The following is a 23,196-nucleotide window of genomic DNA, read 5'->3' on the forward strand; positions in this document are numbered from 1 at the left end:
CGGCCCCGCTGGAGAGGCCCTCCCGGCGCGGCCTCCGGGACGGGCCTCCGGCTCGGCCGCCTGTAATGGCCTCCCGGCCTCCCTCCCTCCCTCCCTCCCTCGGCAGACACGCGCCGGCGGACGACAGCAGGCGCGGCCAGCGGGCCGGGAGGCTGCGGTGCCTTTGTGCCTTGGCTCCCGGGGCTCGAGGTGGGCGCTGGAGGAGGGCCGGGGCCGCCCTGGGAGCCCCGCCAGGACGCCGTGGGGCGGGGGGGGGGGCGGAACCTCCGCTCCCCCTCGCAGAGCCTCGCCCGCATCATAATTCTTTTTATTTTTACTTTCGAGCCTTGTAAGGCGTGCGGATGGGGCAGGAGCGTTCCGGCGACACGCTGCCGGCCCGCCCGCGTGGCCCGAGCCTGGGGAAGGGGCCGGCTGCGCCCCCCCATCCCCATCCCCGTCCCCGTCCCCGTCCGCGTCTCTATCCCCGTCCCCGCGGCGCCCTGGGAGCCCGCCCCGCCCCCCCGCCCCCCCTCCCCCGCCGCGCCGGCCTGGGCCCCGGCTGCGCCCCCGGGGAGCGCTCGGGCGCGGCGCGCGGGGCCGGGCGCGGCGCGCGGGGCCGGTCGCGGCGGGGGCGCGGGCGCGGGCGGGGGCGCGGGCGCGGGCGCGGGGGCGCCCCGGCGGGTCCGCACCCCGCGCCGCCGGCGGCCCGGCCCACGTTTTCGCTCTCTCCGGCTCCCTCCGCCCCCTCCGCTCCGTCCCTCCCTCCCCTCCGCGCCCCTCCCTCCCCGCGCTTCCCCTCCTCCTGCCTTGGTCATGTGTCGCCTTTTTTTGTTTGCAGTGGAAACAATTTCTCGCCGCTCGGCGCGCCCCGGCCCGACGCGCCGCGGCGGAGGCGAGCGGGAGGCGGGACGGGGCGGGGAGAGCGGCGGGGCCGGCGGGAGGACGCGCGGCGCGCCCGGCGGACGCCGCAGGTCCCATGCCGCGCCGCGACCCCCGCGCCCCTGCCGCCCGCGCCCGCGCCCGCGCCCGCGGCCGCCCCCCGCCGCCCGCCGCCCGCCGCCCCGGGCTCGCCGCGCCGCGCCCGCGCGTCCTCAGCCGGGCCACCGAGCGATGCCCGCTGGGCGCCCGCGAAACTTTGTCGGCTCCCGCTGAAGGGCTGCGGCGCCCCCGCGCCCCCGCGCCCCGCGCCCCGCGCCGGCCAGGTGAGTGCGCCCCCCCTGCCGCCGGCGCGCGGGTGGGACCCGGCGGCCCCGGGGCGGCGGCGCGCGTCCGAGGCCATCCTGCAGGCGACCTCGCCGCCCTCGGCCGGCCGGGGACTCCGCAGTTCCTGGGGGAAGGGCTCGGGGTGGGTGGGGTGGGGTGGGGGGGGGCGGGGGGGCGGCCCGGCGGGGAGACGGCAGAGTCCCCGGAGCCGGGAAGTTGCCCGGTCCGAAGAGTTTCCTGCCCCGACGTGCGGGCTGCTTCGCGGCGCCTCGATCTCCGAAGACGCCCGAAGGGAGCGGACTTGGTATTGTCCGCGGAGGACGGGATCCCCGCCGCCCCGGGGCCCGGGGGCGGGGCGGGGGGTGCCGATCTCGGGGAGACCCCAGGATGGGAAACGGGCTCCTGACAAAGATGCCCCCTCCCCTCCCCCCCGAACCGTGCAGGCTTGGCACCGGCACCGAGAGTCTCCCGAGACCCCCCGAGCCCGACCCCTCCGCGCCCCGGCTCTCTAGGACACCCTCCCCGCGCCCGGGACAAGTTGGGGGGACGGCGGGCTTTTACCGATGTGTTTTGAAGGCTCGCGGCGGCGCGGCCAATAAAAGGTTTATGACATCTGACCGGCAGTGAAGGTATGCGAGCTCCCAATTGCCCAGTAGACGGGGAGCGGAGCGGTTTCCTCGTTGCCGGGCAACGCCGCTGATGGACGCGGGCCGCAGCCAATCGCTGCTCCCGCAGGTCCCCTTGAAATGTTTTTGACAAGTACAGTAGACGGGAGTGGAGCGCGTGCGTGTGTGCGCGCGCGCAGGGGGCTGCCGGCCGGCCCGGCCCGGCCCGGCCCGGGGAGGCCCGGGAGGCCGGGAGGCTCGGGGAGGCCCGGGGACGCTGCCTTAACTCCGTAAAGTTCACTTCCAGCATCTGTTCAAAGCCGGGCCAGTAATGCGGTTGTCAGTTCTTTGGAAACCTTCTGATAGCGGGCAAGAGACCCACTCTCCTGCTGCATTTTCTCCTTTGAAAAGTAAACAAGATAACAAAACACAGCAAGGCGTATAAAAGCAAAAAGAGGGCGTGTGTGTGTGTGTGTGTGTGCATGTGCATGCATGGAACGCAACCAACAGCAAGCCGAAAAGTTGTAAGGAGGTCACTGGTGAATAACTATTTGCGTATCTGGTGGAGCAGCCTTATTGGCAGCAGATTAAAAATGTTTGCTTAACTGCAGACTCACATGATCCGGATTCTCGCTCTCTCTCTCTCTGTCCTCTCTCTCTCTCTCTCTTTTTTTTCCTCCTCTAAAACAGGAGGAAAAAAAGATTTGGCAAATTATGTAGTTAGAGTATAATAATGGAAAACTCCTCAGCTGTGGTTTCTGGGAACTGTTTTTTTTTTTTTTTTTAAATGGAACTGTAGTGATCAGCAGCTCTTGATACGTTGCTATGAAATGCTGGATTTATAGGGTTGCAGTTAACAGTCGGAGAGCATGGGGGGATAGAAACACAAAGCAGACAGATGATGCAAGGGTAGCGGGGGGCCCCCGTCACCCTCTTTTCTTGACAGTGCCATTTTTCTAATAAAACCATACTGCTGGCAATGTTTGTTTAAAACAAAAGGAAACATGGAGTGTAGTGTGTTAGTTCCTTTGGGAAGCTACTGACAAATAAGCAAATTGAAAAGAAAGAGCAGCATGTTGTCATAGCAACAGTGCAATTAAATTACTTTACTGTCAGCCATGATATAATTTTCCTGTTTGGAAGCTCAGGAGACATAAAACTTTCATCTGGAGCTGAAGTTGACTTCAGCGGCTGAGGATTCGTTCTGCTTTGTGTTCTGCGTGGACATTCCTGGTTCGTGGAAACTTAGGGTTTTCTGATGGGGATGCGGGAAAACTTTGAGAGAGACAAGCGGAGCTTTGATTTGTTCATAAAGAAGGTAAAAGACATTATCAGTTTGGTCTCTGGCCTCCCCCCAAACCCCAAACCTAAAGATACAAGATTATTCTTTAAATTGTGTCCTGTAGGGAATCCTGGGTGGCTCAGTGTTTTGACACCTGCCTTTGGCCCCGGGCGTGATCCTGGGGTCCCGCGATCAGGTCCCGCATCGGGCTCCCTGCATGGAGCCTGCTTCTCTCTCTGCCTCTCTTCTCTCTCTCTCTCTCTGTGTGTGTCTCTCATGAATTAATAAAATCTTAAATAAATAAATAAATAAATAAATAAATAAATAAATAAATAGTGTCCTGTAGTACTCAGGTGAGGTTCCTTGTTGGACAGAGAAATAGTCCCTGTGGCTGAACCTGAGATGTGTCAGCTGGCCCACTTCTCTCGGACTTTGGTGCCCATGGAAGTTTTCTCTCTTTGGAGCTGGGGATCGCTCAGCCACCCCAGAAAGCTTTCTCATGCCTTCCGCCAGCACGTTCTCTCTGTCTGCCTTTCGACAGAGGGAGGGAGGGTGCTGCAATTCTCAGGCACCGTCGGCTGGCCGTTGGGTGCTTCGCATTATGCTTTCTAGAATCCCATTCTAGAGCTTCCGTAGCTGAAGTGGCAGTTACTTTCAACACAGTGTCAATGGGCATTCAGAGCCGGAGAATGATCATGTCTGCTTTTGTATCCATTCTTTTTTTTTTCTAGATAGTTTGCTTGATCTTCTTACTCAGGGGGACAAAATAAAGCGGACCTGCTTCTTAAGCCAAGCACATTGTGCGAGCGCTGCAAGCGGACGGTGGGAGACCTCTTTCATTATCTTTACTGTTCTTTCTATCACATTGAGTACTCGAGGGTTGAATATGCTTTGTATCTATCGGGGTCATTCTGTTTGTGGACTTGCCACGTCCTCATTTTCTTTTCTCGTCAGAAGTTGTACTCCCTGTTCTAGGTCATTGATAAAAACGGGGGGTGGCCTGGGGGTGCAGAATAGAACTCTGTAGCCATTTCTGTCGAATTTGCCTTGCAGTCTTGAAGCGGCCAGTTGCTCTGCTGACGCTCTTCACCACTTCTAGTTTCAGTTAATGGCTTGTCTTCACATTCACATTTATTTGTGCGGTGCCCTGAGTTACCCACTTTTTCACGTGGGGTGTAGTGTCCTGACAATCGCATGCACTTTTTCCTCCGGTTCCAGTCTGCAGAATTCCCTGTGACCACTCTTCCACTCTTGCCACTTGCCAACTGTGATTAAAGTTGCAGAGTTTGGGGCCACTGCTTATGAAGAAAAGATACTGTCAAAGAAAAAACGGCCAACCAATGTGGGCCGTGGTCGCAGTTTGAATTCTGGGGCAGTTGTCATGGTTTTCGTGTGGAGACAGCCGAACTTAATCTGAAACCCGGGGCCTTAAACTTACAGGTATTTTCTTTTTTGTGGGGCAAGGATAAACCTCAAGGTAACAGGAGTGGTGCGTGTGCATTTACTTTGTAGTGTCTATCGTGAAGGCTTGAAAGAATTTTACCGGGGCAGATACTCATTGTTTGTAGAGAAACTGAGGCACCAGGAGATAAATGATCATTATCAGCAGGGGCACAGTGAGAGTCTTCATACATCTGGGAGGAAGGTTTTGTCGATTTTCCCATTCTTTTCATACTGCATTTGCATATTGAGATACTGTAAATATTTCCACTTTCACCGTATTTAAGAAGTGACAGTCACTGTGCTACATGCCAAATGCACTGATTTTTACTTCTTAGAGCATTTCTTTGTGGTGGAGGGGTGGGTTTGTGTTGCTACCCAGTTGTGGGAGTCATGAGACGGTGCTTCTGTGGGGCGGGCCAGGGGGAGGGGTGTCCATCCAAGTGGCAGGGGTGGGGAGCGGGCTCCGAAGAAGTAGGAGGGCGCAGCTGCCTTTCCGTTTAGGGGTTCCCCCCAACTCATCTTTTCTTTGTGATGTGTTTACCAGGAGCCTTCACATAAATGGGTCCAGTCATGCCTCCCAGCAAGAAGCCAGAAAGCTCAGGAATTAGTGTCTCCAGTGGGCTGAGTCAGTGTTACCGGGGCAGTGGCTTCTCCAAGGCCCTGCAGGAGGACGATGACCTCGACTTTTCTCTGCCTGACATCCGACTAGAAGAGGGGGCCATGGAAGATGAAGAGCTGACCAATCTGAACTGGCTACACGAGAGCAAGAACTTGCTGAAGAGCTTTGGGGAGTCGGTCCTCAGGAGTGTCAGCCCCGTGCAGGACCTGGACGATGACACCCCGCCATCCCCTGCCCACTCGGACATGCCCTATGATGCCAGGCAGAACCCCAACTGCAAACCCCCCTACTCCTTCAGCTGCCTCATATTTATGGCCATCGAGGACTCTCCAACCAAGCGCCTGCCAGTAAAGGATATCTACAACTGGATCTTGGAACATTTTCCGTATTTTGCAAACGCACCTACCGGGTGGAAAAACTCAGTGAGACATAATTTGTCTTTGAATAAATGTTTTAAGAAAGTGGACAAAGAGAGGAGTCAGGTAAGCCCTTTGTGTCTGGAGCTCACATTTTTCTCTTTTAAATGTGTCATTTCTCCCTGTTTTTTTTTTTTTTTTGGGGGGGGGGTATGCTACGGCATGTAAATTCACCACACCGAAGGAGTGGTCATAAATGAGTAATTTTATTTCATTCATTTGGTTGCAAAGAACTTCCCTTGCCCTTAAACGTCCCAGTTAAAGAACGTTTTTGGTGGTTGTGCTGGACTGAGGGTTTCCCACCGTGGTATCCGAACGTAATCACAAAACGGGAGTTTGCACACTTGATTGGTTCTCGGCATCGTCCCTCGACATAGGTGGGACACTATGGGTTTACAGTGCAAACACAGGGCAGCCGGTAACCGTGAGGTGTGTGTATATACATTTGAGGAGAATTAGCCGTCCAGGGCGGGAGAAAGATGGCATTTCTTTTCTTCCTGAGTATGGACTTGGAGAGAGACCACGTCTCTAGGATTCTGGAATAAATGGACAGTCATGGACATTGGGAGGTGACCAAACAGTATACTCGAGGACCAGACAGAGACGTGAATTGCCCAGGTAACTCTCATCACAGCAGTTGTCTACGTAAGCGGCCACTTTGAAAGACACCCAGAGTATGAAAACTCAGGGTAGGGTTCCAAAAAAGATTGAATTTGGACTGTAAAGCCTTAAGGCCCGGGTTTCCTGGCCTGCCGGAGTGAGATGGTTTCTGTGATTTGCTTTCCCTTTCTGGGAAGGAACATCATCGTAGGTGTGGTAGAAATAGGATGGAGTAGGATGGGCGGGCAGGGCTGGAACACAGAGCGGCGTGCTCGGACTTTGGAGATCCCAAACGTGACATTGCTGCAGCTCAAACAGAAGCTGGGAAGCAGTGTCTACAGCCTTTTCTCACTGTCCTTGCATTTTCCAGCTTCGTTTTTCGTGGTGGTAGCATTGCGGTGGGGAGCTGGCAGTCTGCTCTTTACCCTTTCTAAAGTTCAAGGGTAGGGTCGCTGTTGGGGCCTCTCTTCCTCTCCAGAAACATTTCCAGTAGAATCTCGAGCCTAAGAAAACCCTGCTCAGCTCGGGCATGGAGGCCACATGCCTAAGCATGTGGCAAAGCCATGCTTCCCCTGGCTGCGGCTGGGCACGTTTGTCTGCAAGTGCTGTTCACCTGGAGTTTATGCTCAAGATGGGCAGTGGGCATGCAGGGCTTGAGGGGTTCCCTGGGAACCCCAGGAAAAATGAGGACACTCAGGAGCTTTGCCTTTGGCCACTGGTGTGTGCGGGGCCTGCGTCCAGTGTGCAAGTGCCAGTAGTCCCCATGTCCCGGTTTTTGCGTAACTGACAGTTGTAGGGTGCTGCTGTTGTCCTGGGTGCCCGCTGCTCTCCTTCTTCCCCTCCACATCTCCAGACCAACCTCTGGACTCCGCTCTTGTCGCCCGCTTGACCGTCATTCTTTGAACTTGAAGAGGATTTGCTGCTCCGTTGTAAATACTAAGTCTGTGATATTAAAAGCTGCTGTATCAGTGGGTCCTGGTGGTTGGTTAGGAGGGGAACAGCTTAGAAAAGCCATCCCAAGATTAGAATATAGTGAAGAAAACGCTGTTCAGGTCCCCCCGAGCAATGTGTCACCACCGATAAAGCAACGAACAGCGCTCTTCGTTTGGTGTGAACCTGTTCAGCATGTTACTGCCTGCCTGGCTCTGTGTTTGCCACAAGGCCAGGACATATAAAAGTAATTTAGCAAGTGCTCGCCCTGAAATGTTTAACAAGAACAACTCTGTAAAGTGTGCAGAGAGACTTGGGAGGATTATTCATCAGCCCTCGGAGTAACAGGTGTCTTGGATGGGGTGTGTGTGTTAAGGCACGCTGGCAGGTGTGCCATCTCCCCCCTTTTGCGCCCCCAGTCCCCACTCTGGGAGTCATGTTTCCCTGACTACTGCCTGTTGTAAGGGAATGGCGTTTGGGATTGGAGATTGTTAATCTTAGGAAATGTTCAGTTCTGGCTTCCGAGCCATGCTCACCTGTATTGACATGTTTCTGATCAAATGCTAGTCAGTGTTGTGGTTGGGGGTTGGTTTCCCATCGTTTGTGATTTTGTGAGAACAAAGCCTAGAGTGTCAGTTTTCCTCATTTCTCTTCCTTGCTTGGGCCAGCTGGTGGCTGCATTCAGAGGCATGGATTCCCCGGCACTCCCAGGTACTTCCAAGACACTGATGCTGTAGCCCATCCATTTGGGGTTTCTCCTCTGGCCACCTGAGTAAAGGGGAAGGCATCCTCCCTGCTACTTGGTCCAGTGAAAGCCCCTTTGGCTGTATGGGTAAACTTGTTTTTCCCCCAGGGATTTTACTTTATGGTAGCTCCCGTGCTGAGATTGGGCCCCAACATAGTTGGTCAAGTGCACCCGAATGTTGGTGACAGATACGTTAGTCGAAGGAGAGAATGGAAGGTTTGCACATCCCATTCACATTTTTTCCCTTCTAAAAACTTGGAAGAGGGTTTTAAGCTTGACGGGACTGAGAATGCAGAATCTTATGTGGTCCTTGTTCCCCAAGGGCTTGGAACATGTCCCCCGTTGGACACCTGCCTGCCTGGGATGTGGGAGAGGGACCTTACAGGATTGCACCAGCAATACCCCGGCCACTTCAAAGCAATGAGCATTTCTTGGCTCCTTCCTGGAGATTCTGATTCAGTTGGTTTGAGGTGGGTTGGGGACAATTGGTGGTTCTGATAAGCTCCGTGGATGTTTCTGACTTGCAGCCAGATTTGAGAATCCCTGAACTAGATGCCCTCTTGGGTTCTTTCCAAAGCTGAGATTTCATCGGGAACATCTCATGAATGAGTAAGTCGGAAAGAATAGACAGTTCTGCTTCCGTTTTATCTCTGTCTCTCTCTCTTTTTTTAAACATTTTATCACTCATAAGACTTAGAAACATAAGGACTTAAAAAAAACGGACTGTAAAAGATAGAGTTTTATTTTTATTTTGTAATCCTGGGGAATTTCAAACATACGTGTAGCGAGAGTAGCGTGATGAATCCCTATCACCCCCTTTTGCCCATCACCAGATTCTGTATTTAGCAAGGGCTTTTGACATAAGTCTTTGGAAGCAGATCCTAGATCTCTGGTTGTTTTGCCTTCCGTGTGCAGAAGAATAAGCTCCAGTTCCTACATCACCTCAATGCCAGCGTCCCCCTGAACAAAGTGAACACTTCCTTGGTATCACCTAATACCAAGTCTGTACTCAGAGATCCCTGAGGGTTTACAGAATGTTCGGTTGGAATAGGATCCCAGCATGGTTTTGGCGTGTAGTTGTCCGTTAGGCCTCTGATGTCTGTTTTCATCGACAGCCAGCCCTATGCCTCCCCACTTTCTGATGCCCTTCCTTGTCAAAGAGACCCATCTGTTGGGCTCTAGAGTGCCCCCACGTTCTGTCTGCTTCATTTGAATTTAATCTAGCGTGTTCTTCGGTCCCCTTGTATTTTCCATGAAATAGAAGTAAGGCTGGATCACCTTCTGAGTCCCCCCCCCCCCCAGAATGCTTTTTGGACAGTTCTTCTGTGTTCTCACATCAGGAAGGCTGGTTGGCCCCTCCTGGGGGATGATGCTGAGCTTGAGCCATGGGTTCATGTGGGATCAGCTGCTAGCCACCTCTGGCAAAGTTTTCCATCGGCTTTTCATCTTAAGAGTTTCATCTGTGGACGGACCTCTGCCTGAATCAAAGTAGAGTTTCAGAGTCTGAGAAGAAGTTATATATCCCCTAAATAAGGCTATAAGAGGAGCACATGCTAACCTGAGTACTTGTAAAGGAGGAGTAAAGTGCAATTCCTTTTTATAGGCCGGATGGTAATGGTTCATGAGCGTGTGTTTATTTCTGTGCTTTTTCTTACCAATTTAACAAAAACCATTGTTGTCACGAAAGGTTTATAAAGGAAACACTGTACAAAAGTATGTTTATTATATCTGGGGCTGAGCGCTTTGTTTTTTGCTTTATTGTTATTTATTTATTTATTTATTTATTTATTTATTTATTTATTTATTTATTTATTTTTATACTCTTTATGTGCAACATAGGGCTTGAACCCACAACCCCAAGATGGAGAGTCACACACTCTTCCGACTGAGGCAGCTGGGTACCCCCAGGCTGAGTGCTTTAAACACAGTTTCAGCTTATTAATATGGGCAACTTGTCTTAGTTGAAAGAGGAGTGGATTAGAAGCCAAGATACCTGGTTCTAGTTTTGATGCTGGTGCGGGTAGCTATGTTGGCCCTCAGTCTTCTCATGTATAGAAGCAGGAATTCGTAATTGCTGGGTTTCTTAATTGGGGGTCTTTGGATATCACAGGCTTTGCAGACAGCCTGAAATTATTGACTTCATACCCCGTGACTATGCATGTTGCATTTTCCTGGAGGATCCCAGAGTTCTGTTTGTTCGGTTTTTAGATTCTTTAATGGAACCTCCGACTCAGGAAAAGTGAAGAACCACCTGTGTCTTACAATAACATTAGCAGACATAAATATGGAAATACCTTCTTCGAACTTGCCATATGCAGTATCCTACTTCCTCACTACAATCCTGTGAGGAAGGTCCCATTTTCCTTCTTAGCATAGGTGCTGAGTTGAGCTCAGAGTGGTTAAGAAACTTTCTGGAGGTCACACGGCTGATAAAGTAGGAGAGCAGTAAATCACTCTAATTCCCTCCAGTTTTGAAGGGCCTATCCTTAAATTAACCCGGGTGTTTAGTTATACCTCGGTAGACAGGCTATTGTAGATAATCTCTACATTCTTCCTCAAAATATTCTATGAACATGAGTTATAGGGAACTAAAATGACACCAGTAAACTCAGAATTTACTGTGGGGGTGCAGGGTAGAAAAAGGTAAATACAGAGAGTCTTTTTGTGCTGTTGGGATGGGGCCAAATTCTGTCTTTATCAGCAAATGGAAAGATGGGGCATGTGCATGAAGCCTACCCATGCCCTCTCAGCTTCCGGCTGCCAGGCTCTATCCTGAGCCTCCTCCACTGATTTGGCCCAAGTTCAGAGTCCCTTCGCTCTGCATAGACACCGTTTATACAAGCTCTCCCTCCCAATTCCCAGCCCCCTGGATGTTTTGCTTTTCCACCCTGGTGGATGAGATTCTTTTTCAAAGGCACTTTGGAAAATGCGGTGGCATCTCCTATGTGGCGGGACCTCCCTATTATGCACAGTTGGCTCCAATTCCCTCCTCTTGGTGGTGTCAACACAGAGTCAAGAGCATTCCCCTTTCCCATAATGCTAGTCAATGTACCCATTTAGCTGATGGTCATTTTAGAAGAAGAGGTGACTTATTTTGAATAAGTAATGCTCTTTGAAGAACTGCACATCCTGGTTTTGATGGGGAGGGTCCTAAAAAGTTAGGGTAGTGTTGGGTGGTGAGGCATGCAAAAAATGTGTTGGGGTTTATCAATTTCTTCTGAGGCCTCTGGGGCAGGTGACGATCCCATTCATCCCTGAGTATGGGCTGCCTTTTTCTCACCAGGGCACCCCACCCAGTGCATCACTTTCTGTTGTTGGTGCTAAATGCAAACTTTGTTGCCTGAGGAGGTTGGGGTCTCCAAAGGGCCTGAAGTAAACATAATCCCGTGTTGTAGGCCCTGGAATAGGAAGCACTTTATACCAGCATCCTCCTTCATCCCAAGGAGTCTGCACCGCCCTTGACCATGCTCTCCCTCTGATCCTATCAACTCTGCTTCTTGCTGATTCTTCCAGGTATTAGATGCCTTGGCGGTGGGGGAGGGGGTCGTGCATTCCTGTTCTGGTCTTGCCAGCTGTTGATTGTCTGCTCATTCATTCATTCAAAGACTCGGTAAAGTAGTTATGGTCAGTACCAACTCTACTCAACTACACCAAATGCTGAAAGGATACAAAGTTGAATTGTGGTGGCCTGGGCCCTACCCCGTCGTCCAGTGAGCCCTGCCCACAGACTTTCCTCTTAGCTCTGAGAACTTAACCAGCAGAAGCCCTTCCTTCAGCCTACTTTCCTCCTTTTGCTTATCTGTTTCCTGTTTCTCCCATCATTCTTTTCTGGCCCTTCTGTTTCAAAGTTAACACTGCTTTTTCAAGTCCCTACAGTGACTCCTATTGTTGACCTTGAGAAGGGTCCCTACGAGTCTTCTAGAAAGCTTGGTTCTTGTGGACTCGGGAGCCCCATTGGTGTATCTGTCCAGTAGCTCTCCCCATGAACGTTTCAAAAAATGTTGCATTTCCTTTGGCAGGGCTTTGTGATACCTGGTAGGTCTATGGGTTGCTTCTTCATTGATGTACTGCCTGGATCTCCGAGCAGCAAGAAATTGCTCTCAGAACCTCCCCTGTTGAGCTGAAGAGGCCTTGGGATTTTCTTTTGAAATCACTTTAGCTGCAGGATAATTCTCTGCAGTAAATAATATGGGAAGTTGGCACACTGACCTCCTATTTGAAAGTCATGGGTTTTGCTTCTTTCACAAATAGTGATGAGTTGTTTGGATTAATCCATACTTCTCTCACGGAGCCCTTGGTCATCTTAATGCCCTTAAGTTTTGGCGAGATGATGGCAGGTCTTAGATTTTGTAGAAAATTCCACCATCTGCCCAGTGGACATTTTTGCACTTGAAACAGATGATTATATATTTTAAAAAGGCTAACGTAATGTTTTATTTGATGAGACTGTAGTTTATTAGGCAGACCTTTGTTTATGGATTTTGGTTCCATGGTCCCCTTAAAGTACCTTATTCCCATTCCCTACCCTTGCCGCTTTTCACTTGTTGCTTGTCCCGATGAATGTATCTAACTAGCCCTGTGAGAGTTTATCTTTTGGCTGCATTTGGTTCAACGCAGGCCTGACGTTCCTGTCAGAACTTACCAAGTTGTTCTTGTGGAGTGCTTCCGTATTGGTAGGCCATCGATATCTCTTTACCTGTGATTTCAGGGACACCGGGGCCCTCTGCTTACTAGTTTATTCAGTAGAAAGATCTGGTAATCTGAAAGGTTAAGTTAAAAAGTGAGATTTGGTTCTTGCCTTTTAGGAGCTTATATTGCAGGGAAACAGGAGAGAAAATAAAAAATAGAAAAAAGAATAAATCACCACAAGTATGGGAAGTGTGCCACATCAATAAGTGATAGGTGTCATTTGAGGTCAGAGAAGCTTCTCTTCCCTAAAAGGTGGCATATGGATATTCTTCATGGGGAAAGCCCTCAAATAAATTCACAAAGCATTCTTCTGGTGTGAGAATGAGCATGCGACCTCCAAGAATGGATGAGTTAGGATGAAATTTGACTATTTATTCGAGAAAATCCAAACAACAGTGAGTTAAACACGTTACAAGTAGATTGCTCGGACATAAAATAAGTCTTGAGGAGTTGGACAGAGACCCACATTCCACCTCTCCTTCTGCTCTGCTGTTCCTAGCGCACTGCTGGTTTCCATTCTCAGAGCCTTCTCACGGTTGAAGATGGCATCAGCTAGCATGCTCTCCATTTAGGAAGTAGGTAGGGGGTGTGCAGGGAAGGATCAAACGGGGTCCCACTGAGTTAGCAGTTTTAAGGAGCTTTTTCAGAAATCCCACACTCTGCTTTCATTTCATTGGCTATACTCTGGTCACATGGCTGCAAAGAAGGCTAAGAAATGGAGTCTTTCAGCTGAGACCATTGCAGTCCCAAATAAAACGTTGGTTTTGTTACGATGCAAGTGTGGGATTTTCTGTCAAAGAGGTCTAGAGGAGATAAATGTTGCTGGATCCGAGGGATATGTTGGAACAGTGTCAGAGAAGAGGAAGGAGAGAGATGGGTGGTTAGGAAGGTTATGTAAATACAAGTAAGGAGTTGGTGGGGGAGCTAGGACGCCAAGGGAGGGGGAGGGGACTATAAATTGCTCTGGTAACTTAACTAAAGCAGAGACGCTGACCTATTTTTTTTTTTTTTTAAACATGGCAGTTAACCAGGATTTTGCTTCAAGATACTCTGGTTAAATTGCATTTAACATTTTCAAAAGCAAATAGCTTGATGTAGCCTGTGCCCAGTATGATAAGAAGAGAAGCAAGGCAATGTATGGTGGGAGATAGAGAGTGGTGTAAAGTTGTTTTCTGAATAATAAGTTGCCAGTCTGCTGTGTGAGGTTGCAGAGCGTTCCAAGAACGGAATGCAGGCTTTGCTGTGTGCGCCTGCGCATGCACCGGGGAACTCGGCGGGGGACCAGAAAAATCCAGGCGGGGCGAGCATGTTGCTGCTCGGCGGCTGGCGGCTGGAGGAGGCTCTGTGCTTACCTGCCCTGGGTCTCCTCCCTGGTCCCCATGGGAGAGGTGGGGCTCTGCCCTGCTCCCAGCAGGGTTGAGTTCAGGGCTGCCTTCCATTTACCAGAGCTCTGTGCAGGATACAGGACTGATAAGTGATTTAACTGATGTCATTAGACAGAAAATCATCAGCTTGCAGGACATTTGTACACTTTGTTTTTAGGGAAAAAAAAAGAAGTCAAGTCACATGAGCGCTGCTCTGATCGTGGCTATGATAGTGGAGGGGGAAAAAAAAATCCAGGGTCTCCCAGAATCAGAGCACCACAGTGTGGCCCGGAGCCTGGATGCAGGGTCTCACCAAGTACTCTCAGGATACTGCATAAAATGCCCAGGTCCTTCCAGTGTCTTCCACAATGCGGTCATGTAAGGTGAGACCCTGTGTTCATAGCCATGATTTCCAGCCCGCAGAATCCTTAGTTTGCAAACTAAAAATCAGACTCGGCATTTACAAAAAAAAAAAAAAAAAAAAAAAAAAAAAAAGTTCAGTCATTTTAGAAACATTTTTAGCAGTGATCATTCCTGCCACACATCTAGGTGGAATGCCAAGCACAGTTTTGGGTGCTGAGGATATAGCGGTGATGTGTGGTAGTTAGTTACCTGGCTACTCCAGACGATCTAGTAGGGCGGGGAGAAGAGGAGGGGGGCACGTGTTGAACACTAGAGCCATACGTGAACACATAGGTGATAGAGCAGATAGTGATACACATGGTGAAGAAGACAAAACAGCGTAAAACCCTGGAGAGGGGTGAGGAGGAGGGTGGGAGGCTTCCTGGAGGTGTTGATGAGGCCATGCCTTAAGTGGCAAGAGGGATGCTGCAAAGCCTGGAACAGAGAGAGCAGCAGGTGCAAAGGCCCAGAGGTGGCAGCAGCTGGAAATGTCCAAGGGACAGAAAGGAGGCCAGTAGAAAGGACATTATATAGAGAAAATGTGAGGTTTCATTTTTTTTTAAATTTTTTCCTTTTTCTGTTTATTTTTTATTGGAGTTCAATTTGCCAACATATAGCATAACACCCAGTGCTCATCCCATTAAATGCCCCCCTCGGTGCCCATCACCCAGTCACCCCATCCCTCCGCCTACCTCCCTTTCTACTACCCCTTGTTCATTTCCCAGAGAGGATGCGATGTTTTAAAGAGCCGTTCTGGAGAACCATGTACCTGGGACTGGCTCTGATGGTGCAGGTTAGAGAGGTCAGAAATGATGCTGGGCTTAGATGAGGACTGAGGTTTGCAGATGAAGGCCTGTGGGCAAACGGGGGTTGGGAAGTCAGATGGGGGATAGAGCAAACATTCTCTTTTGGCGATGTTAAATTTGGGGTGGCTTTTGAACATCTGAGCGGAGCTATCAGGTTGGGGGGTTTGATATGTGAATTCCAAGCTCAATAGAGAAGTCAGAGCGGAGGTAGAAATCTGGGGCGCATTAGTGGTTAGTTGGTGGAAATGAAAGCGGATTTCTGGATTACCTCTCCACCGGAAAGGAGGAGAAATCAAACCTCCATTTCAGTTCTTATAAAAAATTATATTTCCACTGCTATTTTGACTGGAGAATTCACTTTAGGGTAGCTTTGGCATGGTGCATAAAAACAAAAGAGGTTCGTATTTAGGGGGAGAAATTCAGAATTATTTCAAAAAATAACTTAACCTGTAGTTATTGTAGTAGTTCCTGCCAGTAGTTTTGCAGGCAGAAAACAAACCTTTGCTTTTTGTAATGAGATTGTAATTTCCAAATGCGCTCGGGGCCGGTGGCGCCTCGATATGGCGATATGATGAGAGGAATGCACTCTAGTAAACATCCCATTTAGCAAAGCCCCCCCTAACCCATGACTTCTCCCTGAGTTCCCTGCCATCTGGTCCCTGGCTAGAGAGAGGAATTTTTCTTGTATATGTGTTTCCATAGCAACGAGTTTGCAGTTGATATGGAAAGTAAGCAGTTGCCCTGGCAACGGAGTTGCTGATGTGGTGGCTCCTCGGCTTTCAGGGAGCAGGATAAGCTGACCAAACTAGTTTAGATGCATCGCAGAGGGCAGGGTGATGGAGGGCTGCACGGGGGCCCTGCCAGTGGAGCATCAGCTCTGCCTTAGGAGCGACGCAGCCCCTCCCTCTTCCCCCGGGAAGGCTCACGGAGGTAATAAATCAGACAAAAGTAGCTGCTGTCAGTTGAAATAGATTATAAGAGGGATTTCCCGGTGGAATTTATTTAGCGTCTCTTAAAGGGGAATGTTGTAGTCAGGGTACATTTGGTTGCAAAGAAAAGAAAGCCACCCGGGTTGGCATAAGTAAAAGAGTGTGTGTCTCAGAGACCCAATAATCGGTCCCAAAGGGCTGGTGGGTGATGCACAACCAAGCGCATCTTGGGTCCGTGGGCCGTTGGAACCGTTCCCTGCGTCCCTCCGTGGCCACATGGGATGCCCATCCCTGCCTTTCTCTGGGGTTGGGTTCCCGGAGTTCCTTGCAGTCTCGCTTCCTCTGCGTGGCTGTTGGTTTCTGCTTCTGAACCCCGTTGGCTTGCCCCAGTGGAAGTTTGGCACCAGCCCCTTCAGTGTGATGGTCCCCTACCCAGTGACATTGGCCCCATCGTTTCTGTCCAGTGTCTCTGTCACAGTGCCAGACACACGGCCTTGGTCTCTCTGGGGGTTAGATGTCCAGCCCTGGTCACAAAGGGCCAGAGTGTCCGGGATCCAGGGACACCTCTGCACGAGGGCTGGGGCTGGGGCTTGAAACATGCCCGTGGTGAAAAATTCTCCGGGAGGCCTTTGGCCTTTCGAAAACATCTCAATAATGAAAATAAAAATAAGAGGAGCTTTTGACTATTTTGTACTTTCTGCTTCGCTTCGCGGCTCCTCAGGACACCTGTCACAGGTGTTGGAGACTGATACACCAGAGAACTCTGGGACTGCCCAAGGCTCCCTGCCGCTTCTTTATCATTGCTGGGATGACTTCATCTTTCTTGCCTTTTGTTTCCAGAGATTTGGGGCTGAAATTTCCCAAACTAGCAAAGTTTTTCTTTGGTGGCTACTTCTTCCTGCCAGCTGCCCTCAAATTGCCTATAATCACGGGGTTGAGTGATTACCCAAAATTATGAACTCTAGCCCCCTGTTCTAGACAGGAATAAATGTCAGCTATCCAACACAAGTTGTCCTGATTTTCAAGATCAAGAGGTTGGGTAATGGTTCTTGCTAAGCAGCCCATGTCATCACGTTGCGATTTTCAACATGGGGAAAAAATGTAATTATTCTGAACCGAGCACTGGTGTAGACATAGAGAGATTACCAAACTTTGGTGTAGTGGACTGGGCAAAGATAAAAGAGACCGGGAAGGTTAAAAGTGGCATTTGCCATTTGCCAGGGGATTGACCAATGGCCAAGATGAAACGATTTGGAAATCCACAGGAGAAGATGATCCCTAATGGTTAGCAGAACCGTGATGGGATGCCTGGAGATGACACGGAATTTTATTAGCTGAACCCTTCAGGATGGCCGGGGCAACAGGGGCCGATGGCAGGAAGAGAGGAGGTCACCAATTACCAGGGTTAGTAGCTTGCACACAGGTGGAGGGTGGGCAGGGAATGGAGTGGGAAGGCTCATGTGGGAGGCTGAGTGTGCAACATGGGACCTGATATTTTCACAGAGCCTATGGGGGGCTGTTTGGAATTGCGTGAAGCATTTGTATCCATGACCTGATAGCTTTCCAGCAACTGCAGAGTCGATGTTATGTTCTTTTTACAGGTAGGGAAACTGAGACTCAGATTCAGTGGCTTGCTGAAATGGCATGACCAGATGTTGAACCAAGATTCTTTTTTGCTTTGCCGTTCCCCCAGCTGGCTGAAGCAGAGGGCTTCTATAGGACAGAGAGGGACCTAGATTTAGGAAGGTAGGTTGAGCTGACTGTGGAGTTCTTGAGAGCCACGCCCAGGAATCTGGACTTTGCTCTGAAGGTGGTGGGCAACCCTTAGGTATTTCTGAGCATGGGTGCCCCATATACAAAGGTACAAAAGGAGGCAAGTGCTTCCTGCTTATGCCTTAGAGGTTTGCACAGCAGCCCTCTTCTCAGCGCAGAAGGCCACAGAGGTCATGGAGTGATTTTCTACAGAGTTAACTAACAGAGACCAGATTTTTCCACAAACAACAACAAAAAAAGAAACCCCATCCCAATCTGCAACTTATTTTTCATTTTAAGTGTTTCACTCTTATTTTTATTTAATGCATCCTGTTTTCATTGACTGTTGCTTTTATTTGTTGGCCCCACCACTTCTATTAATGTCTTGACCCTTCTGGAATTCATACAGTTCATAGGGGAATGAAATGAGTGAGCCCCTCTCTGGGGATTGGGTTATTTTTATGACATTGGGGTAGATTTTCCCCTCTTGCTGTTTGAGATGGCAACGTCTTTGCCCCTTCAGCATTATAAGGGAGCGTGGTGGTATTAATCTTTTAGCTCTGTAGGGAAAAGGGGCCGAGTGGGTGATTTTCCTCATTCTTTTGTTCATTTGACCCCCTGAACTCTCAGAACGTGGAGGACATTGCATTAGGTACTGTGGAACCTGAGGCACAGGGAGATGTAGGGCTGGGTCCTTGGGGGACACCTTGGGGTCATCCCTGATGCTTCCATCTTCAACCTCATACCCAATCAGTTACAAAGATCTCTTGATTCTGCCTCCTAAATGTCCCTCCAGCTGGCTGTCCCATTCTCTCCAATCTCCACTGTTGGCTGGAAGAGCGACACAGGGGCCTCCTCCTCCTGCTTACTGTCTCTGCTCAAGTCCAGGTGATAGCAGTGCTGCTGGAGGCTTCGATGCCCAAATGCGAACTCGGCCACCACCTTTTGGTGGTTCCTGTTACCTCAAGTGGTTTGTCACAGAGTGTGGCTCTGACCACCAGCTTTAGAATAATCTAGGATGTTTATTAGAAATGCAGCTTTCTGGGTCCAAGCTCAGCTTTACTGAGAATTCGTGGTGTGGCCGCCTGGGAATCTGCATTTTCACCAGGTCTCAAAATGATTCCTTTTTACATGGGTATTTGAGGAGCAGAGTTGAGAGGACCTGGTTCAAGCCCTTCAGCACAACTTGGAAGCTCTGCCTTTCTAGTACTTTTCATGGTGGCAGATTTTAAGACTGTATGACAACGGACTTCAGAGTCCATTGTAGCTCTCACGGGAGACAACACATCACACATATCATCCGTGTGGGACCCATCTTGTTTCATCCTTCCTCCCCTTGCCCCTTCCCACCCTCTTTACTGACTGATTGATTGAAGATTTACGTATGTGAGAGTGCACATGCCTGCATGCGTGACTGGGGTAAGGGGGCAGAGGGGAGAATCCTAAAGATGGAACCTGACTCAGGTCTCCATCCCAAGACCCCAAGATCATGACCTGAGCCGAAATCAAGAGTGCTCCCTCGCTGGATTACTTTAAAGCAAATCCCAAGCACCAAATCGTATCATGATGTCTACACATATTTCGGAATGTCTCTCTATACGTGAGAACTCAGACACGCAGCCCTACAAAACCATCATCACTCCTAAAACCAAATTAACTGCGATTCTATACTGTCACCTAAAATCCGGTCCGTTTTAGGATTTACCTGATTGTTTAAAAAAAAAAATCAGCAGTGGTTTATTCAAATTAGAATCCAAAGCAGGTGCGCATATATGGCATTTCATTGATGTGGCTCTGAAATCTCTTTTTGACCTGTGCTCCTTCCTCTTCTTTCCTTCTCACCATTTAAAGGACGCCGTTTTCCCTTTCATCCTCTTCTCCATCATTGTTGTGATGTTCAGTCTTTTTTTTTTTTTTATCATATCGCCAGGCGCTGTGTTCCCACAAAGGCTGTGTGCTCCAGTGATGACTTTTGCTCACGTACGCTGTTCTCTCTGCCCAAAATATTCTTCCTCCCTTCTTCCCCTCCGGGTGCTGCATTCTCCACTTGGACGATCCAGCTGAGCCTGGCCTCTGCGAAGCCACCTTTCCCATTGTGGTTCTTGTTCTCCACTTTGCCTGGTATTTCGCAGTGTGACGATCTCCTCAGACTCTGCGCCTGCCAATGTTCCCCTTTCAGCTCTCCCACCACCCCGAGATGCAGGGCAGGGACACTACGTGGCCCACTTTTGCACCTTTGAGGGCCAGCATGTTGCCCGACATGTGGTAGGTACACTTGAAATAACCTTTTGAGAGATTGGATAAGCCATCAGACATCAAATTCAAGTGTTTATAATAAACTTAGGTTCAGCTTTTGGGAAGTTACTTGACTATGGACTCTCATGATACGGTTTGTGGTACCTGCAGGAGTAGCTTTCTCTTAATTAGGAAGAGCACTGCTTTCTAATTTTTTTTTTTCAATCCACTGTAAGACTAGGTTTGCCCAGATAACCGCCTCTGTCTCCCTTCAGGAACCAACCGTTGTGGCCATTACTGCCATCCTCTTGTCAAGAATTAATAAAAGGAAGAGCGTCTTGGCTTCACTGTGCTGACTGAGGGGTGTGTTTTACAGTTGGGAGAGAAAGAGGTGGTTCAAGGCATGCAAGAGAATTGACCCTTGCCTTGGGAAATTCACTTAACTGTACATAACACACAACAGCCTGTCACTTTTGTGAGAATGAACCTGAGCACAGCCTGCTGGTGGTAGAGATCTTAGAGATCTCTTCACTGGGATCCCAGAAGGCCATGTTGGTTCATAGAAGAATCTGAGGTCCACCCGGTGCCAGTGACTTAGCTAAAAACCCGTATATCTGGGTGAAGAGCCAGGTCTCCTGCCTCTTGTCTGATGTTCTTGTCTGCATTGTTGCACAGCTTCACTCCTTCCTTGAGATTCTGATCGATTGGACACGGACATGAGCTCGTGCCATTTATGTGAGGTGTATTTTCCTTCAAGTGTCTTCCTTTGAGTCACTGAGTGTACTAAATTTTTTAAATCAATGATGTGTCATTTCTGTTGGTGACCCTTGAAAATATGCTCAAAGCTATCAAACTTTTTTTTTTTTTGTTAACTACTAGGAATATCATTGAATTTTAGGTTTTGAATGAATCTCTGGACACTGTTTTGAGTTACCTGCTAATTCATATTATAGCCATCCATCCTTTCAGCACAGATCCTTCCCGGTGAGCAAAGGACCTGATCCTGTTTGTTGATACAGATATTATGTGTAGGGAATGCAGATTGCCCCGAAGCACTGGCAAGTGTGTAATCAAAGGACTGTTGGAACATTTTTTGACTTGAGTGTCTATCCTGATTAACTCTCTATTATCTCTGGGTTTTTTTTTTTTTTTTGACTTTTTTTTTTTTGAAGATTTATTTATTTTAGAGAGAGAGAGCTTATGAATGCATGAATGGGGAGAGGGGCAGGAGGAGGGAATCTTATTATTTTTTTTATAAAGATTTTATTTATTTATTCATGAGAGACACAGAGAGAGAGGCAGAGACACAGGCAGAGGGAGGAGAAGCAGGCTTCATGCAAGGAGCCGGATGCAGGACTTGATCCCAGGAATCTAGGATCACACTCCGAGCCAAAGGCAGACACTCAACCACTGAGCCACCCAGCCGTCCCAGGAGGAGGGAATCTTAAAGCAGACTTACCACTGAGCACGGAGCCTGACATGGGGCTCTGTCCCACAACCCTGAGATCATGACCTGAGTCAACACTAAGAATCGGACGCTTAATCCCCTGAACCACCCCAGGCACCCCTTGACTTATGTTAAAGGCTTTCCCCCATCCTTATAGCTCAGTTTATATCTAGGGGGGTTGTTTCTCTGAAATACTATTAACAAGTAATAAGGTCATGGTACCACTCCTGTATGGTGCCTAAAACATTCTCATAACTCATTCATTCAACAGATGTTGATTTCATGCTTAGAAAGAGGCTTTGTGCTGGGCATCGGGAAAATGAGGATGATTTCAGTCCAGTGGGAGAGATGAGTGTCTAAGAAGTTCACGTGCAGCAGGGCATATGACATCTGTACAAGGTGCTATGGGAGGGCGGGTGAGGGGGTGACCACCTCCCAGTTTTTGTATGAATCAATGAGCAAGGTTTCCGGGAGGGTCGATAGGGAGAAAGCTTGGGAGGTGCACAGGGTGCTGAAGTAGATGTGGAGGGTGTCAGGATTCTGGAGCTAACTTGGTCGCTGACCTGTGACTGGGGTAAGTGCCTGCATCTCTCTGAATCTCGGATTTCTCCATTCAGTTCACTAAGCCTTCTCTCGTGAGCCCGCTGTGCTTACTCAGCGTGTTTATTCAGCAACTCATGTGTGAGTGGAGCTGGCTTTGATCCATGGTTCCCAAACTAGTTGCCCCAGAGGACTCTGATTATCCTCCCTGGTCTATGCTTTTGTTTGACACTTAGGATGACCAGCAGTCACAGGGTCAGATCTGCCGTAGATCGCCGGGGCCAGCACGGTGTGCCACGGGGAAGAACGTTTCTACCAGGAGCACAGGGGCTCTGGGCGGCCGCTTGCAGAGCGACATGGATGATTTCTGAACGGTTTTGGGGGAGCATCAGGATGGAGCCTCGTCCTCATGCTGCTGATTCTGCAGAAGACCTTTTCCATTTGGGAAAGTGGCACTAGGATGTGTGTGACCTGCAGGCCTGTTCTTGTGCCGTAATTAAAATGTATGCAACTGTGTGAGTGGGGACTCACTGGCTGGCCGCTTACGTTGGATCTTGTGTCTCCCTGGGCCCTGCTGTGTCGGTCGCTCTCCCCTGCAGGTCACAGCCAGCAGTTGGGACCCTGCTCTTCCGAGCACCCTTCCAGGGATCCTGGCACCCCAGGATTAGGGCACATCTGCTCCTTACATCCTATTCCTGCGGAAATGGAATTCTAGAATGTGCATGGCCGTGTGGGCACCGTTGACACACGTGTACCTGTCCAGATCTGTCAGGCTACCCTGCCCACAGTGGGTTTTTGGTTTTTCTCTTTCTCTGTGTACATTTCTCTCTCTCTCTCTCTTTTATTTTTCCTGTGTACATTTCTCTTAATAATGATGATGTCTCCTTTATCAAAAAGCACTTAATAAACTCCCAATGAAATCAGAGGCTGTTAAGGGCACTTGTGATGGGGTTCGTCTTACGTGCCCAGGTCCCTGCCCCAGACAAGTGCTACCTCTGGGCTCTGCACTCCCCTCTCCATTGCTGTTACTGAGTCACTTCTGTGTCTCCCTGGACAAGCCTGCTGTCTGTGCAGGCGTGATTTATTGCCACATGGTTATTTTCTTAACAGTGATTGAGTTTTATGAAATGTAATCCCAGTTAGTAGCCCCCCGTGTAAAATGTTTGGCTTATGCACTTGGAGCCATTTGTTTAGCCCAGTGTTGAGGTTT

General features: G+C 49.6%; 1 protein-coding gene across 1 annotated transcript in view; it reads left to right on the plus strand.

Annotated features, from left to right (window-relative positions):
- Positions 1-1,028: 1,028 nt before the first annotated feature.
- Positions 1,029-23,196, plus strand: part of FOXN3 (forkhead box N3) — a 223,533-nt gene continuing 201,365 nt past the window's right edge. Inside the window, exons 1-2 of the mRNA XM_055303583.1 lie at positions 1,029-1,181; positions 5,057-5,613. Coding sequence (XP_055159558.1) covers positions 5,071-5,613 — 543 coding nt within the window. The 5' untranslated portion in view covers positions 1,029-1,181; positions 5,057-5,070. The remainder of the gene's footprint in view (positions 1,182-5,056; positions 5,614-23,196) is intronic.

Source organism: Nyctereutes procyonoides, unplaced genomic scaffold (assembly GCF_905146905.1).
Source record: "Nyctereutes procyonoides isolate TBG_1078 unplaced genomic scaffold, NYPRO_anot_genome, whole genome shotgun sequence".
Classification (NCBI taxonomy): Eukaryota; Metazoa; Chordata; class Mammalia; order Carnivora; family Canidae; genus Nyctereutes; species Nyctereutes procyonoides.